Consider the following 17,415-nt stretch of genomic DNA (forward strand, 5'->3'; position numbering starts at 1 on the left):
TAATACTGATAAAGAAAATAAAACAATGAGTCCAATTGACGGATCTCTAGTCATCTACAATAACAAAAAAATAACCCAAGGAAAAAGTTTTTTTTTTTTTTTTTTTTTTTGGAAATATAAAGAGTAGGTTGCAATAATAAGGCTCCAATGACCATAAAACAAAAAACTGCATGACCCATATAATTTAGGTTAACTGATGGAGATATTGCCACCTAGAACTATTGGTGTATTTTCTTTAATTGATAAAGATTATGATGATATTAACAATAATAATAACAGCTTCACAAAATGTCCCACATTTTATTTTTCTGTACAAACTAGAATACATCATCCATGAGGAGAACGAATTTACTGAAAACAAACTGGTAAAGACTGGCCAAAGCACCATAGTTGAACAACACCCACCTGTGGGTGTGAGCCAAAAAAAAAAAAAAAAAAAAACCAAGGCAAGGCACCCCCTTTTACTCCCCCAGAGGAAGATTTATGGATAACACCAGAATCGTGTATGAGAATTAATCACTTACACTATCAACCACAATAACATCTACAGCTCCACTTCTGGTCAGAGTGTTAACCACACTTAGCAAATTTTCAGCAGAACTTGGACGGGAGATAAGAAGATTTTCTGTGTTTATACCCATCGATTCTACAAGAGAAGGGTGCATCGCATTTTCTACATCAAGATATGCACAATACCCTGCCAAAAGGACAATTCTATGAGGCAAAGAAAGCATTGATCTATTAAAAAAAGCAAGATAAAGAACAATAATAAATTGGGTAGAAGGAAGATGTCATATAACAAATGTAATTAATTAAGGCTAAATCTATTAAAGGACAAGTAAACCAACTAGTCCATTTAAAAAATAATAGTAATCCATGCTGCCAAAATAAACAACCAATTACTCAGTGAAGCACTAAGATGTCTGCCTTCCTTACATGTTTGTAATATGCCATCATCAATGATTAAAAAAGAACTGCTTACTTTTTTACTCATGTCAAACTTATGTCAATAAGCAGCACACAACCAAATATGTGATCTCAGATCCTTGCAGGGGTATATATTTTCACACACCAAAAAAAATCTCTTGAAAAAGGGAACTGTTTAGATTTTTTTGTTCGCATTCAAAGGAAACTTAGGAAACAATGAAGCAACTACTTATCAAAAAACAATGAAGCAACTACCTGGAAGAACTACAATGCATTTACATAGCAAGACAGAAGCACACATTTAAAGCTCAGATATTCTTGACTTACAACCAAAAGCACTCCGGGGCAACAACTGCCATATTAAATCTAATGTACACCCAAAAGTAGAAAAAGGCAATCCTAACATGCTGAGAACTTGGTGTGATCTTACAAATTTGTGCCTATAAACACAGAATTCACTAGTAATCATTTTGTCAAGCTCACTGTCATGACCATCATCACTGACAAGACAGCACCAGTAGATCAGCATAAGGTTGTTCATGTTAGCACTGTTCTGGTGATGCTAGCAGTTTTAATATTCACAGTTACATGTTGCTATGTACAAAGCATTGATAACAGTCAATTAATAGCTGTAATAGGACCGTTCATAATGAAAATAGTGACTATCCAGAGAAACCATACAGAAAGAACAAAGCAGTAGGGACTCCTATTCATTACCAAAAAGCATCAAGCAACGTGAAATGGCTTAGTCTTGCATTCTTGAGCAGAAATTTTGGATGCAGTTGTATCTCGCATATGAGGATTAATTGCAAGATGGGCTTCATTTAAGAGATTATCAGCTATGATAAGATATTAGTCATCTAAAATACAGATTAAAAGCAATTGAATTATAAATATATTTCTGATCAGTAGCCAGAAAAGTGGGAAATTTCCAAAAAAAATAGTTCACCAAAAGGGTGGTCATTTTGAAACATTAGCCTCGACGGAATTATTTTTTTAATAAATAATAAAGATCTGAATAAATAAAGCCACTTTGTGCAAAGGAGCACAAAATAGTAAAAAATTACAAAGAAAGAAAGTAAAATAAGCAAAAAAGAAAACTTAAATACAAAAGAGAAAGAGAACTAATAAACAATGGGAGGGATTCACTATATGTTAGTTTCCAAGCCTGTGAGTTGTGACCAGTCAAACAGAGAACCACTGAAAGAAGCAAGCAACTGGTCATCCGAACTATCCACATCCTCAAACATCCACCTATTACGCTCCCTCCATGTACACCACATCAACCACAACAGAACTAAATTCCAAATGTCTGACAAGTGCTTCCCCAACCAATTCCACCAACCAAAAGAAGATCAAGTACCGTTTTTGGTAAAACCCACGGATTCCCAAAGGATCGAAAAAACAAAACACCACAACCTATGAGCCTTCTCACAATGAAGCTATAAATGATCCACAATCTCCTCACAAAAATTGCACATAACACACCAGTCAAGAAAAGCGAAACCCTAATTTTCGAATTGTTACCCGTGACTATCTTATCCCAAGCTGCAGCCCAAACAAAAAAAAGGAACTCAATGAGGGGCTTTAACTTTCCAAATACCTTTCCAGGGAAAGACAATGGAGAGGGGACCTTGCAACTCAATATAAAGTAAATAGATATCAAAATCCCCATTCTTCTTCAACTTCCATTTCATGCAATCCCCATTTTCAGTTGAAGGGATATTGGATTCCAAAATATGAAGTAAATTCACCACTAAATCCAACTCCCAATCATTCAGATCCCAAGTAATTATGCTAAACATAAGTGATGAAATAATAATCTACTCATTAAGGTCCAACATCCCTTGATAGAACGATAATTACTTAAATATGCATGAAAGTTTGCAGAAGGATCTATAATTAGCTTTGATTAATGTAATTACTGTAAATAAGAAAAATCAAGGGTTAGGGGATCTATGTACACTAACTGATTGGATTTCATTCACAATGATGGGTTAAAAATAAGTCTCTTGTTTTCCTTGGCAAACCAAACTAATTCAAGTCATACCTAAAACATCAATCACAAAGTGGAAGATGAAAAAATAAGTACGCACCTCCAAGCTTTTGAGCTTCCTTGATGATATGAAGGGCAAGTGTTGTTTTTCCAGATGCCTCTCGCCCATAAATTTCAACAATTCTTCCCTGCAAAGTGTAGAGTAAATCTCTAACCACATCAGTAATGACACTACTCCATTTCTTTGTAGCTAAACATAAACTTTGAGATCAAAATCATTAACATACATTCATCAAGAAGTAACCGATTCATAACATAAGTAGTACGTTTTTAAGCTCTTATAGTTTTTATATGTTCACAAACTGCAGTTCCAAATTTTCATGAAACAACATTCATCAGTTGAGAATCATAATCATGGCATGCAAAGACCCCTCTTTATATATATATATATATATATATATTTTTTTTTGATAAGTAACCCCTCTTTATATAATGAATTAATATTTTTTTTTTTTTGATACTTTAATAATTACAACAGGGGAGGAGGGATTTGAACCCTGGATTTCTTGGAGACACCAGGAGATGCCAACCAATTGAGCTACAAGGCTCTTGGCTATAATGGATTAATAGTAAAGAGACTCAAAATAAAATGGTCAAACATGCATGCAACACTATTTTTTACTCCACATCCCACCTCAAAAAGCTACTAATGAATTCCTAAAATTTGAGCACAATGTTAAGAACCTATATGGAGATGCATAACAAAACTATAGTATGTAACCAAAACCTTGAACACAACAGTGACAAGTACCAAAATCTAGAAGCCAAAAGAGTTCATTTCTTGAACATAATGCTAATGACTGACAGAGAATACTGTTTCTTTTTTAGATAAGTAAAATTAAAGGGAGTATGATGTTTTCCAACTTGTGTCCTAGATGATATGTTTAAGCATAAGATGAAATCCCAAGTTTGGGCATCAACAACAGAAATCACACTTTTTTTTTGGTGAGTGCGTGTGGGGGGGGGGGGGGGGGGGGGGTGGTGGGTGGGGTGGGGTTGATTGTTTAGTGGATTTAGCCTTACCAATGTCCAAGCACAATCCAGGTCTAACCATGAAGTGAGATCCCACTAAAAAAAATAGGCTTCACACCAAAGACTATAAAATCTCTCTCTAGTGTTCACTTTGCACAAATAACTAAAATCCATCTTTCTTTCTTTTTTTTTTTTTTGATAATTAACGAAAATTTTATTAAACAAAGAAAAACAACCAACCCGAGTACTTTGGGAATGTACAATGGGGGCACAAATCAAGAACCAAGATTACAACGATCAAGTAAACAGGAAGGGAAGAACAAGAAAAATGACAAAAGACCACACTCCAATCAAGGAGAGTGTAAAAAAAAAAGACTTAATCTCTAACATAGAGCATTCACATCCCTAAAATCCATCTTTTTAGTTCATAACAACTATGGAATTAATACTTAAGGGTTTAAAATTCCATTTCGCAGAAAAATTAAACAAAACCACCATTCTTAATTCGATGAGCCTAATACCCAACAACATTAGAGTATGTATAGTCAGATATGTAATAAAAGGTAATTATAACATGTATGCTCTGCGCCAATATTTTTTAATTCATATTGAAAATTAACATAGTGAAGATCTAGGTAGCAGAAACTACAAAGGAATAATTGCTATGGTCAACTAACCTAGCTAACTGTATCAAAAAACAATATTAGGATAGCTGACTGTACAGGGTCATACACGTATGTCCCACACATCTCTTTTGGTATAATGCACCAGGAAACTGCCTGTCTCTAGCATATATGTGGGGTGTACACTTATGCATATGCTCACACAGAATATGTGACGAGAAAAATTTTGCTTTTCGTTTTCAAATAATCACCTTCGGTAATCCTCCAACCCCAAGAGCTATATCAAGCTTCAATGAGCCAGTAGATATCACAGGTGCACGTCGTGAGCTAAAAAACCGTTGTAATGACAACATAGATTCTCTACCAAAATCACTAGCAAGTCTTGAGAGAGCTAGACGTAATGCAGTGTCTTTCTTTGTTGCTTTGATATCATCAAGGAGTTCGTCACATTCAAATTCTGAAACTTCAGCTGAAAAAATGAATATCATTAGAATTTACAAATTAGAGCAGACCAATCATATACATTTACGAATTTCAAGAAGAAAATAATTTTAAAAATGGCATTAGTAGTAGGAAAGTTTTGTCTGAAAAATGACCAAAATATACATAAAATTGCATCATGAGCTGCTCTCTACCTACAGTGGAAAGATGGCAAATGTTCATGGCAATAGAGGTTACCTCGTCTCTTCTTCCACTCTGGAAGGAAAAAGAAAATTGGTTATAGGACAACAAGGAAGGCAATATTGCAATACTCATCTAGAATTTAAATAAAATATATAAAATTGAGAACAGAAGGAATCAAACAATTAATATGTGGAAATGAAGAAATAAAGAATTAATCAATTGACTTGAGAATAAGAAAGACCATGAGAAGGCACACATACATTGACGGTAGTACAGGTGTTGCCTATAGTGGTATTTACCATAACTACAACAACAACACTATAGATCCTGAAAATCTTGAAGGAAGTTAAAGACAGAAAAAGAGCTCTTCAGCAATCATCTTAGTCATAATAAAGATCAACGAGCAGCCTAAAAGGCATAGAAATGCTATCTGACAACTATTAAGGATGTTCCTTCAGTGCATAAAAAGTTAAAAATAAATAAATAAAAGAGAGGGAGAGATTCTTGAGCAGTGTACCTCCTATCAAACTAACATACATGCCATGCACCTCTAGCCCTATAGTCTTTCTCCTTCCCAAACTTCACCAAATGATTCAAGACCTAAAGTGAAAGAGGCTTTGAAAACAAATTAAAGAACCAAACACCTCTACCTCAAGCAATAATTTATGACCAGTGAAAGCCACAAAACAAGGATTCCTCCTCCGTGATGCAGCTCTCTCCTTTTATTAGGATCAAATTGCTGGCTGTCAAGTAGGTTTGTGCCACCCTCATCAACAACGTCTTTTTCAAACAAAAATCTGAGACACATTGTTGAGATCATTATTTATTTTCTCTCTGACCTACTCAACTCCTCATGTTTATGCAATTCCAAGACCTAGCCTCCTTCCACATATCAATTTCACAAATTCTTCCTATCTTTCTTCTTTCCATTATACCATCACAAGCTCCAGCATTCCAGCAATAAAATCCCTTATTCCCTCTTTAGTTTCAATCAACAACAGCAAAACTCTGGCTTCCCTTCGCAATTTATAGTTTCTCTTCTCTTCCTCTTTGCAATTTATACATGGGCCTTTGTTTCTTCTTTCACATATACATTAAGCAAAGAAAAAGCAAAAGCTCTATATATTATTTAAATCTTTTCAATTTCATATTCATACAAGCATGCATTGGAATCAGTGCAAAATACCCAGAAACAAAAAAGCAGGAAACTTTGCAAAATCTAGGAACCCAGTTCAGAAAAATTAAGATATAACACAAAGGCATTGAAATTTGAAATAAAACAACACCCAAAACTTCTGCAGCTACAGAAACCAAGAAAATCACAATGTCCCAGAAAGTTTACCACAAAAAACCGTGAAATAAAATTGGAGACAGAGAGAGAGAGAGATACCTGGTGGAGAGAGCAGAGTAGAGTGGAAAGGCGAGGTCTTCTGCTGAAGGCATTGAGACAAAGATGGTTCATTAGTGAAGGTGTATAGATACCCATTTTTGTAAGGAATTCCTGTGAAGATTTCGGCTTCGGGGTTTAAGGTAGAGAAAGTGAGAAACCCATTTCAGCTTTCTGATAATTTCACTGTTTGTGTTTTGTATTTCTGTTTGCCGGCGTCATTGTTGTGATGTTCATGGGTTTTCTTTCATGCTCTTCTTTCGTCCTTGCTAGTGTTCATTGGCCCAAGCCCAAGATGAACGGGCCATATGGTTTGATCTATTTCTTATGCCTTTTTTTGTCTTGATTATAAATTTATAATCAGCACAAATGCACAAGTATATTTCAACCCACTAATCTAACCTAACAAATCTGCGTCTTGGGTTGAGTTGGGTTAGATTAGGTTGGATTTTATTAATATTTTTATTCTAAGTTTAGGTTGGGTTGAGTTTGACTTGACGAAATTATCAACTCAAGTAAACCAACCTAATCCACACTATCAATTATTTAAAAATTATATTTTATAATTTGTTAGTTTTATTATTTAGGATCAAAGACTTAATTGGAATATTATGCTTAATTATGAACATTGCAATTGTATATTGAACAACTGGTCTAAATAGTTTTTCTTTTTTTCTTTTTTCTTTTTAAAGTGGATCTATATATAATTTTAAAAGATTGTAAATGTGTATCTCTAATAACTTAGCTATTCTACCAAGAGTCATGTACATCAATTGGCAGTCTAACACCTCATTGTATTTCAAATGAAAACATATAAAGTTCAAATTCCCCTTTGTTGTATCTATCAAACTATCCTAAAATAATAATAAATAAATAAATAAATAAAAGGCTAACTATCCCAACATTTCAGCTAGTTTGGTATTTACAACAATCACATTGTTGCGACCTAACTTGATGTATCACATGAAATCTAGACAATGGAACATGCTAGACTAAGTCTAATGATATCCTTTGGTGCAGTGTTTTTGTCATTAGTACTTGTAAGTAAAGGGTAGATTGAAAAATTATTTTTATTTGATAAGAGTATAGCAAAATAGTATCAGTGTTGATAATAGTTCTTGCCTGATTATAGTGGTTGGTACTTGGTGTTCACTTGTTCTCGAGTGATATCAATTGCAGGATTATGTTGTCACTGCATCTAATATACTTATGGTTTACAGATTGTCAAAAAAAGATGAGATTGTTCGGTTCTATAGGTTAAGTGTTTGTAAATTGACAAATTGTAAGTCTTGATCAGTTGTAATGTGCATTTTTCAGTTCAACACGAAGACCTAAGTTTAGCTTAAGGAAAGAGAAGTTGTTGCATTTTTTACATAGCTTAACACCTCTTAACACACTTGTTGATCGATCGAGAATCAAGAGCCTATTTTACACAAAATTGTTATTTATTGCCAAAATTGTAATAAATTGCAAAATACTAAGTTGTTGCCATCATTGCAATTATTTTTGTTTTGTGGAATTTTAAGTTGTTGCCATCATTGTGATCCTACACCTATTGGGTTTTCTTTATGACCATACACTTTGCCATAACTTGCACATTTGTCAATTTGTGATTCAATTACATCTCTTACACATAGGACCAGCACTAGTACTTGGTGAAAAGTAATTCAATCACTACTTAAAACATGCACAAGTTGTTGCAAAGTTTGTGTTCATACTTTTTTGTGCTCTTCTTTAGTCCTTGGTTGTGTTCATCAATCCAAGTTCCTAGCCCAAAGCCCAAGATGAACGGCATTATGGGTTCGATTTGTTTGTTATACCTTAAATTCTTGGTGACGTTAACTCACTTGCCTGGAGTATTTTACTATTTGTGGTGTTAGTTATAAATAAATTTATAATAACCGGCACAAGTATACATTTTTTGTGATTATGGTAATTAGAGGTTTGCATTCAACTCATCAAATATGATGAAGCTCACCCAATTCAACCTAACCCAAACCTTATTTTGGATTTTCATGGATTCACAAACTAAAATGAGAATTAATTATTATTATTATTATTTTAAGCTTGATGAGACAACTTTCGATTAGCAAAATTTTCACAATAAGTGACCCAATTCATAATTTTGAGTTTTTTCATTTAATTTATTTTGGATTTTGATATCTAGTTTAAATTTGTTAGTTTAATTTATTTTGGTATTTTGAGACTTAGAATATTTTGTACAATTATATAAAATGCAATTTTGTATTGAATTATAAGCCTAAATAGTTAAATGAAAATCTATTTTTTTTAATTTGACTAGACAAAATTTTTCCAACCCGTTGACCTAACCCAAGACAAACCAATGAAACCCAACCACATAAGAGCTGTAATGTTTGTCTACTGAAATAATGAAAAAGGCTTTTTCAATTGAAACAACTTTAAATGTTACAGTTGTCAATTGGTTAATTCATATTAGGAGCAATGCATGAGGAGAAAGACACTTTTGAAATCTCAAGTTCAAAGATCCTTCAGCTCACTTTAGGTGTTGTAAAGTAGCTAGGTAATTTTACATCTAACATATTTGATTATAACTCAACCATTCAAGAATCTAATATGATTCTCTCTCTATCAAACAACTTCCTTCTTAAGATCATGACTAACTTACCAAGGATTCTATCATTTTCAAACATATACCATTTGACTTCATGTTTCTCATTGGATATAAGAGGTAGTTTCTTTCTTATTTGATGATGACTCCATGTTAACAAGCCAAATCCAAGACCTCAGAGTTGCAGCCAAAGCCTCCGCCTAATTGTATCCCTCCATTCAACCTTTTTATTGAATGTGTAAGATTATTTTTCAACCAACTTGCATGCATACCCCAAGAGCAGTTACCTAAATAAAATGGAACAAAATTTATGAAAGTATGAAAATCCATAATTAATATTAGACACAAAAGATTTCAATCACTTTTCTTGTCCATGAAAAAATTTATTTATCCATCTATAATTTATTCAAGAGCTTCCACAACCAAAATTTATGCAAAGATCAAATTATTTTCAACAAAAGCAATAGCCTTCTCAGTATTTTAACATAATTTTCAAGGAAAAGCATCTAGGGAGATTTAAAGTGCTCAATCATCTTACCCAAATACTTGGCTATATTGGCACTGTCAGTTTGTGTGCGCTGCTAGCTATGGAATGTCTCATTTATATTTATGCTCCAATTGCTACATGAATCTTTTTTTTTTTTCCTTAGCTACCTTTTGTCTTAATCTTGCTACTCAGTTTATGATCTATTTTCATGTTGTTAAGAAGACCAAAGAAAATTGAGACATTGATACCATCAATCTCAAAGTGACACCATGCACCTGAAACCCCATATGCACAAATCCACCAAGAAAAGTGGATGCCCTTCTCATTATATGACAAAATATAAAGTCTGTATAGATATAAATGAGACAATATATTTCAAGGATACCACTAATCTAATAGAAATATGGCCCTTTATGATTGAAACTGTAACTTTCTCAAGAAAGATCAATAGGAAAGAGGGTAGCAACCAAAAATTTGGTTCATTATTTTAAGTTGTAGATACTCAGCTATGAAGTTTTCTCAAATTTTCTTATACACGCAATGAGAGTACAACTAATAGAATACAATGCACATAGAACTATCTCCATAAAAAGGTGAGGTAGAAGTGAGGCGAAGAATTATTCAAAAAGTTAAATGTTTACTCCTAAAGTGACTGGTAGCATGACTTTTAAAAAATAATATTTCTCTAAGAACCTTGCAAGCTTATTAATGCTCCTTATTATCAAAAGTGACAGAAGGTTGACCTTATCCTCAATCTGGAGTAGTCATGTTCTTATCATCCTCAGTCATACAACTGCATAGAATTTCAAGGCATTCTCACCACAAGTGACCTCATCCATATGTCCAAAACGTTGCCATGATTTTGGACGTGATTGGACCTGGAAATAAAAGGTAATATGGGCAGGTAAATGGATTTCTTCTATGCTACAACTGATAAAATACAGCTTATAACATATAAACAAGGAGGTTAAAAATGACTGGATATATTGTCTTCAACCTGGTGAAGAAAATTTATGAATGAGATTGGTAGAATGAGGAATGAGTTCTTGTAAGTTCTTGTGTTATTATTCATGATTTACATCTTGGAAGGTGCCACCTATCATATGATCTAAGTTCACATTGGAGGAGAAGGGCAATAAGTTCTCACAATAAGCAATCCATAAAAATTGTAGAGTGTCGGCAGATCCTTTAAGCCCTTGGGGCAAACTCACTAATTGTGGCAATCCCCCAATATAGAGTGTTTGAAGACTTGTCGGGTAGTCATGATCCCTTTCCATTAAATTAATTTTTCTGCACGTTGTAATTTCCAGATATTCCAATGCGGTTAGGTGTTTCATACCTTGCGGCAAAGATATCAGGCTTTTACAATTATTGAAGCCCAAGAAGCGAAGGGCGGTGAGGCGTTGGATTCCTTCATTAAAACACTCTAGTCTATCACAGTTGTAAAAGGTCAAATGTTGCAGAGAAGACATGCACTCAATTCCGTTGGCGGGTAAACGCGTTTGTTTTGTGGTTATCACAAAATATCTGAGGCTAACCATCTTTTTTATATCCCTTGGCAACTCTTCAAGATCTTCACACCCAAATAATATCAAAGTTTCCAAATTTTGTAGATCGCAAATGGAGTCAGGCAATTTCTTTATTTTCTTATTTTTACTTAAGTTGAGACATCTCAAATGCTTCAAAGTACCAATTGAGCTTGACAACATTTCCAACGTTGAATTTCTTAAATTTAGCAATCGTAGGTGCTTAAACCTTGAGATGCATGTTTTCACCAAAGATTCATTAATATTAATACTAATAGAATCAGATGGGTACCAAAAACTAGGATTAGATGAGAAATTAATAGTCCGCATGTTGTTACTCAACTTGTGTAAAAAAGTTATTGTTGCATCAACACCACACTTACGGTCCAAAATTGAAAACATGACTTTAAATTGCAAGCAATGTGTGGATTAATTTGTTTTAATTTTTTAAATTCATATTTTACCATCGCATCCACTTTAAGTAAAAAAATACAGACCAAGTAAATTCTTTAACACCATGTTCAGTTCACTTTTAGAGAGAGAAAATGAAAACCTTCTAGCAAAGATGATAATTTTGGGCAATCCCAAATCTTAAGTTTGCGAAGAGAACTTAGATTGGGAAGCCACTCCGGCATTACCGCCAAGTGTTGGCAGATCCTTTAAGCCCTTGGGGCAAAGTCACTAATTGTGGCAACTGAAAAATACGAGAGTGTTCGAAGCCTGGTTGGGTAGTCATCGCCTTCCATAAAATTAAGTTTTTCACAATTTGCAATTTCCAGATATTCCTAAATTGGGAATAACACAAAGGAACTGAAATCAAACAAACCCCAAAACTTCTGCAGCTACAGAAATCAAGAAAATCACAATGTCCCAGAAAGTTTACCACAACAAACTGTGAAATAAAATAGGAGAGAGAGAGAGAGAGAGAGAGAGAGCAGAGTGGAAAGGCATTGAGACGTAGATGGTTCGTAAGTGAAGATGTAAAGAAACCCATTTTCGTAGTGAGAAACCCATTTCTGATAATTCCACTTTCTGTGTTCTGTACTTTTGTAGAGTTCTGTCGTTGCTGTCATTGTTGTGATGTTCATGGCTATTCTTCCTGCTCTTCTTTGGACCTTGGTAGTTTTCATCGGCCCAAGCCCAAGATGAATGGGCCATTATTGGTTTGATTTTTTTTGGGAAGATGGTTTGATCTATTTGTTATAATCAGCACAACAGCAAAAGTATATTTCAAACCACTAATCTAACAAATCAAACCTGATGTCTTGGATTGATAAATTAATAGGTTGGGTTAGGTCCAATTTTATCTTTATTTTTATTCTAAGGTTAGGTTGGGACGAATTTGACTTGGTGAAATTATCAAAAAAGTAAACGATTTTAACCAGCACTATTGATAATTTGAAAATTATATTTTTAATTTGTTAGTTTGATTTATTTTGAATTTTAAGACTTAGTTGGAATATGATGCTCAATTGTGTAAATTGCAATTATATATTAAACAATTAGTCTAAAATTTATTTGGAATATGATCATGTTTCTTGTTATTATTACTTAGAGGCTAACAGAAGAATGAAAATTTATTTTTATTACTAGATAGCATTAATAATGAGAATAGTTCTCGTTAATAAAGTATTTGGTTATACTAGATCTAGTAGCCCTTAACACTGCAAGCCAAAGACTTGATTAAAAGATCCCTAATAAAAGTTTCATAAACCCAAAACTTGAAGGAGATAGGCCACCCTTTGAAATTTTCAGTTTCAATAAGGACATACTTTTTCATAACTTTTAGATATCTCAGTTGATTATGATTAACTTGTGACTTATTAAGAAGTTATCCTCCTAAAAAATGAGCAGAACTAGGAGGGGAAAGAATTTGCGCATACCTAAACATCCTCTATGCCTATGTGAATATTAATCACTATGGTAAGAGGTTATACTTGCCATGTCCTTACTAGTATCTTCCAAGAATTTTTAATACAAGCTATGACAATTTCAATCTTCAATCCTCTTAGGACTGTGAGACTATGCAATCCCCTCCAATAGAGATGACAACGTTGGATGGATGAAACTCAAAACTTAAAAAATGAATTAATATTGGGAAGTAGCAATTGAAGGGTAAAGCAAACATCTTGCTTGGGAGTCTTCCACTTCTATCACCATTAAGCTTTTCACAGAGTTGGATTTACCAGAATTTTTTAAGTCATTGGGTAATTCATACCATATGGCTAAAAGGATCAAGTTTCCACAAATATGAATAAAAAAATTTGAATAAACATATAAAATAATAAAACACACAAAAAGTCTCATTTGGGTAACTCCATACAAGTAGAGAAAAACACAATAATAAATATATCTCTTATGATACTAAGGCATGAGGAAATTGAAAACCTAAGCCCTTCCCCAAAGTAAAGCCATAGCCAAACATTGTTGGAGGCTTGGCTCCACATACTACATAAAACACTAATAGCCAATCTAACAAGCATTTGTTAAAAAACTATTTTGCAGATTTAGGACAGTAAAAAAAGCAAACCTGAACATAGTGATAGATATAATTGATGCTGAAGACTCATAAATGATGCTTTCTTTGATCATTAAGATTACTATAATATTACAACAAAGAATTATAATTCTTAAAAATTATTTTACAAGATAAACCAGACAAGAATGATAGGAGATTTAACTTTCCTAACAGTTTAGTCCCAATACAGACCAGAGAGACCCAATTCTTCTTAGATCATCAAAAGGCATTTTCACTTGAAACAACTTAAATTGTTAAGATCTGCAAATGCTTAATTCACATCAGGAGCAACACTAGTATTTGTAGAGCTAGATTCTTGTAATCTCAAGTGCAAAGATCCTTCAAGTCACTTCATGTGCTCAAAAGTGGCCAGGAAATTTGACACCAACCATATATGAGTATAATTCATCTATTCAAGAATATGACATTGATACTCTTTTTCTTCCAAATGACTGTCTTCTTAAGATCATGCTATCTTATCAAGGATTCCATCATTTTCAAACATAAACTGTCCAGCTTCAAGTTTGCGACTAGAAACTTCCCCATCTATGAAGTAGTTGCTTTCATCCTTCATGATGACTCCATGTTCACAAGCCAATTCTTCAGACTTAAGAGCAAAAGCCTCTGCCAAATTGCATCCCCCATTCAACCTTTTTACTAAAAGATGCCAGATTACTTTTCAACTCATTTGCATGCATACCCCAAAACTAGTTACCTGAAAAGTAAGAAATTATTCGAAGGGAAAAAATTAAAACAATACAATATTACCTCATTGACCAAAGAGGAAACATGTAAATTAAGATGATAGTGAAAACAAATCATTTATCTAGTGCACAATCACCTTACCAGAATACTTGGTGCTCTTGGCACTGCCAGTTTACATGAGCTTCTAACCGTGGAATGCCTCGTTATATGTTTAGTTGATAAATAAATCATTTACCTGAATAAAATGGAACAAAATTACTGAAAATATGAAAATCCATAAATAATATTGTACACAAAAGATTTCAGTCCATTTTCTTGTCCATGATAAAATTTATTTATCCATCTATAATGTATTCAAGAGCTTCCACAACCAAATTTTATGCAAAGATCAAATAATTGTCAACAAAAGCAATAGCCTTCTCAGTATTTTGACATAATTTTCAAGAAAATGCATCTAGGAAGATTTATTAAGAGCCCAATCATCTCACCCAAATACTTGGCTATCTTGGCACTGTCAGTTTGCTTGGGCTGCTCACTGTGGAATGTCTCATTTATATTTATGCTTCAATTGCTACATGAATCTTCTTTTTTTCTTAATTACCTTTTGTCTTAATCTTTCCACTCAGTTTATGATCTGTCTTCATGCTGTTAAGAAGACTGAAGAAAATTCAGAAATTGACACCATCAATCACAAAGTGACACCATGCACTTGAAACCCCATATGCACAAATTCACCAAGAAAAGTGGATGCCCTTCTCATTATATGATAAAATATAAAGTCTATATAGACATAAATGACACAATATATTTCAAGGTTACCACTAATTCAATAGAAATGTGGCCCTTTATGATTGAAACTGTGACTTCCGCAAAAAAAATCTATAGGAAGAGGGTAGCAACCAAAAATTTGGTTCATTATTTCAAGTTGGTAGATACTCAGCTGTGAAGTTTTCTCTAATGTTCTTACACACACAATAAGAGTACAATTAATAGAACACAACTGCACAGAGAAACCATCTCCATGAAAAGGTGAGGTAGAAGTGAGGTGAATATTTATTCAAAATGGTTACTCCTAAAGTGACTAGTAGCACGACTTTTTAAAAAATAATATTTCTCTAAGAACCTTGCAAGCTTATTAATGCCCCTTATTATCAAAAGTGATAGAAGGTTGACCTTATCCTCAATCTGAAGCAGTCATGTTCTTGTCATACTCAGTCATAAAACTGCATAGAATTACATTGCATTCCCACCACAGGTGACCTCATCCATATGTTCAAAACGTTGCCATGATTTTGGACTTGATTGGACCTGGAAATAAAAGGTAATATGGGCAGGTAAATGGATTTCTTCCATGCTACAACTGATAAGGTACAGCTTATAACACATAATCAAGGAGGTTAAAAATGACTAGATATATTGTCTTCAACCTGGTGAAGAAAATTTATGAATGAGATTGGTAGAATGAGGAATGAATTCTTGTAAGTTCTTGTGTTATTATACATGATTGTACATCTTGGAAGGTGCCACCTATCAAATGATGCAAGTTCACATTGGAGGAGAAGGGCAGCTACCTAAAAAATCCAAACATACAGGATGGTATTAAAGCATAAGAATATTGAGAAAGATAATAACAGAGTGCAAATAACTCTAACACTCTTTTCTTGTTTACATTGAGTAAGTTGTAATAATATAGGCTCCAATGATGAAACAAACTGCAAACCCAATCAATATAGGTTAACATACGGAGATTTGGCCACCTATAGTTGTTGGGTATATTTTCTTTAAATGACAGAAAATGATGATGATACTGACAACTCTATAGTTGCAATTCTAGTCAATGTGTTAAAGAAATTTGAACAACACACACCACAAACATTTAAAGTGCAGGATATTCTGGACTCAAAACCATTAAGCACTCCAAGGCAACAATTGCCATATCAAATCTAATGTACACCCAAAAAAGGGAAAAAAAAGAATTTTTTTTAAAAAAAAAAAAAAAAAAAGCAAAAGAAAATGGAAAATCCGAACATGCCAATCACTAAGTGTGGTCTTATAAATTTGAGCGTATAGTATACACACAAGGTTCATTAGTACTCATTTTTTCAAATTCTAGTGGACCTCTCAGTAGGATTCAAACCCAGATGAAGTTCTGACTATTTGTCAGAGAAAAAAGAACAAATGGATCTTGTAGGATTTAACTATCATTACCATCTATGGAGTGAACTGGTAGCAAGATTCTCCATTACTGACAGAAAACACCAGAAAATATCCATGCTGCTATTTATATTCATAAGATGCCTAATTCTAAATTGCTATCACTGTTATGGTGATGCAAGCAGTTTTAATATTCACTATTACATGTTGCTAAGTACAAAGTACTAATAATTGTAGCTTAATAGTTGTTAAACGAATAGATAACATTTATGAAGAAAAAGTGAGTATTTGGAAAAACCTCACTGCAAGAACTAAAAGATAGTAGGAGCTCCTATCCATCACAATTGACAAAGCAAACGATGAGATATGGCTTGGTCCTGCATTCTTGAGCAAAAGATCTAGAGATAGTCATATCTAGTGTGTCAGGATTAATTGCAAAATGGGCTTCATCTATGAGATTATAAATTAAAATTAAGATATTGGGATATCAAACAATGGATTAACAACAATTCCATTGTAAATATATCTTATGAACAACTAGAAAAGTTAGAAATTTGCAATAAAAAGTTCACAAAAAGAGTGGTCTTGCCAAAATATTAGCCTTAACAAAAGCTACGCTGAACAAAGCTGATAAGATAATTTTTAATAGGCTAATCAACTGACAGCTTCCAAAACCAATGGGATATCTCTATGAAATGCCATTGCTCAAACTACCAATTTAAGCATAATAAAATGTAAATTTAACTACTAATTCTTCAGGTAAATGTTTTCAATATCTTCTAATACTTCCTTCTTTTCATGGGGAACTGTTGGTCGAGTCTTTACATATCATAGTATATAAGATGT

At 33.5% G+C, this 17,415-nt stretch overlaps 2 protein-coding genes and 2 long non-coding RNA genes across 16 annotated transcripts in view; 1 reads left to right on the forward strand and 3 right to left on the reverse strand.

Annotated features, from left to right (window-relative positions):
- LOC126693644 (uncharacterized) overlaps window positions 1-15,959 on the forward strand; it is a 76,646-nt gene extending 60,687 nt beyond the window's left edge. The window contains exon 3 of the long non-coding RNA XR_007645442.1: window positions 15,812-15,959. This is a non-coding gene — a long non-coding RNA (uncharacterized LOC126693644). The remainder of the gene's footprint in view (window positions 1-15,811) is intronic.
- LOC126693641 (DNA repair protein recA homolog 2, mitochondrial-like) overlaps window positions 1-17,415 on the reverse strand; it is a 51,335-nt gene that overhangs the window by 27,967 nt on the left and 5,953 nt on the right. The window contains exons 6-9 of one of the 6 annotated variants that reach the window (XM_050389701.1): window positions 16,873-16,967; window positions 15,843-15,986; window positions 14,557-14,650; window positions 13,756-14,425 (exon numbers count right to left, since the gene is read on the reverse strand). In XM_050389701.1, the coding sequence (XP_050245658.1) occupies window positions 14,627-14,650; window positions 15,843-15,986; window positions 16,873-16,967 (263 nt within the window). In that variant the 3' untranslated portion in view covers window positions 13,756-14,425; window positions 14,557-14,626. Of the gene's footprint in view, window positions 1-10,359; window positions 10,545-13,755; window positions 14,426-14,551; window positions 14,651-14,903; window positions 15,724-15,842; window positions 15,987-16,872; window positions 16,968-17,415 lie in introns of those variants that run through there. The other 5 variants (XM_050389702.1, XM_050389703.1, XM_050389699.1 and 2 more) reach the window with 5 other exon arrangements.
- The window catches only part of LOC126693635 (DNA repair protein recA homolog 2, mitochondrial-like), a 51,765-nt gene that overhangs the window by 2,689 nt on the left and 31,661 nt on the right, over window positions 1-17,415 (reverse strand). For 2 of the 8 annotated variants that reach the window (XR_007645439.1, XM_050389686.1), the window contains exons 2-6: window positions 6,593-6,672; window positions 5,218-5,274; window positions 4,830-5,047; window positions 3,024-3,111; window positions 525-697 (exon numbers count right to left, since the gene is read on the reverse strand). Coding sequence is in view for 7 of the 8 variants with exons in the window: in XM_050389686.1 (XP_050245643.1) it covers window positions 525-697; window positions 3,024-3,111; window positions 4,830-5,047; window positions 5,218-5,274; window positions 6,593-6,672 (616 nt within the window). In the remaining variant the exon portion in view is untranslated. Of the gene's footprint in view, window positions 1-524; window positions 698-3,023; window positions 3,112-4,829; window positions 5,048-5,213; window positions 5,275-6,592; window positions 6,821-17,415 lie in introns of those variants that run through there. The other 6 variants (XM_050389694.1, XM_050389692.1, XM_050389690.1 and 3 more) reach the window with 6 other exon arrangements.
- LOC126693652 (uncharacterized) lies at window positions 11,687-12,130 on the reverse strand. The gene is made up of 2 exons (XR_007645454.1): window positions 12,076-12,130; window positions 11,687-11,977 (listed from the first exon to the last, which is right to left on the reverse strand). It is a non-coding gene; the product is annotated as an uncharacterized LOC126693652 (long non-coding RNA).

Source organism: Quercus robur, chromosome 7, assembly GCF_932294415.1.
Source record: "Quercus robur chromosome 7, dhQueRobu3.1, whole genome shotgun sequence".
Lineage (NCBI taxonomy): Eukaryota > Viridiplantae > Streptophyta > Magnoliopsida > Fagales > Fagaceae > Quercus > Quercus robur.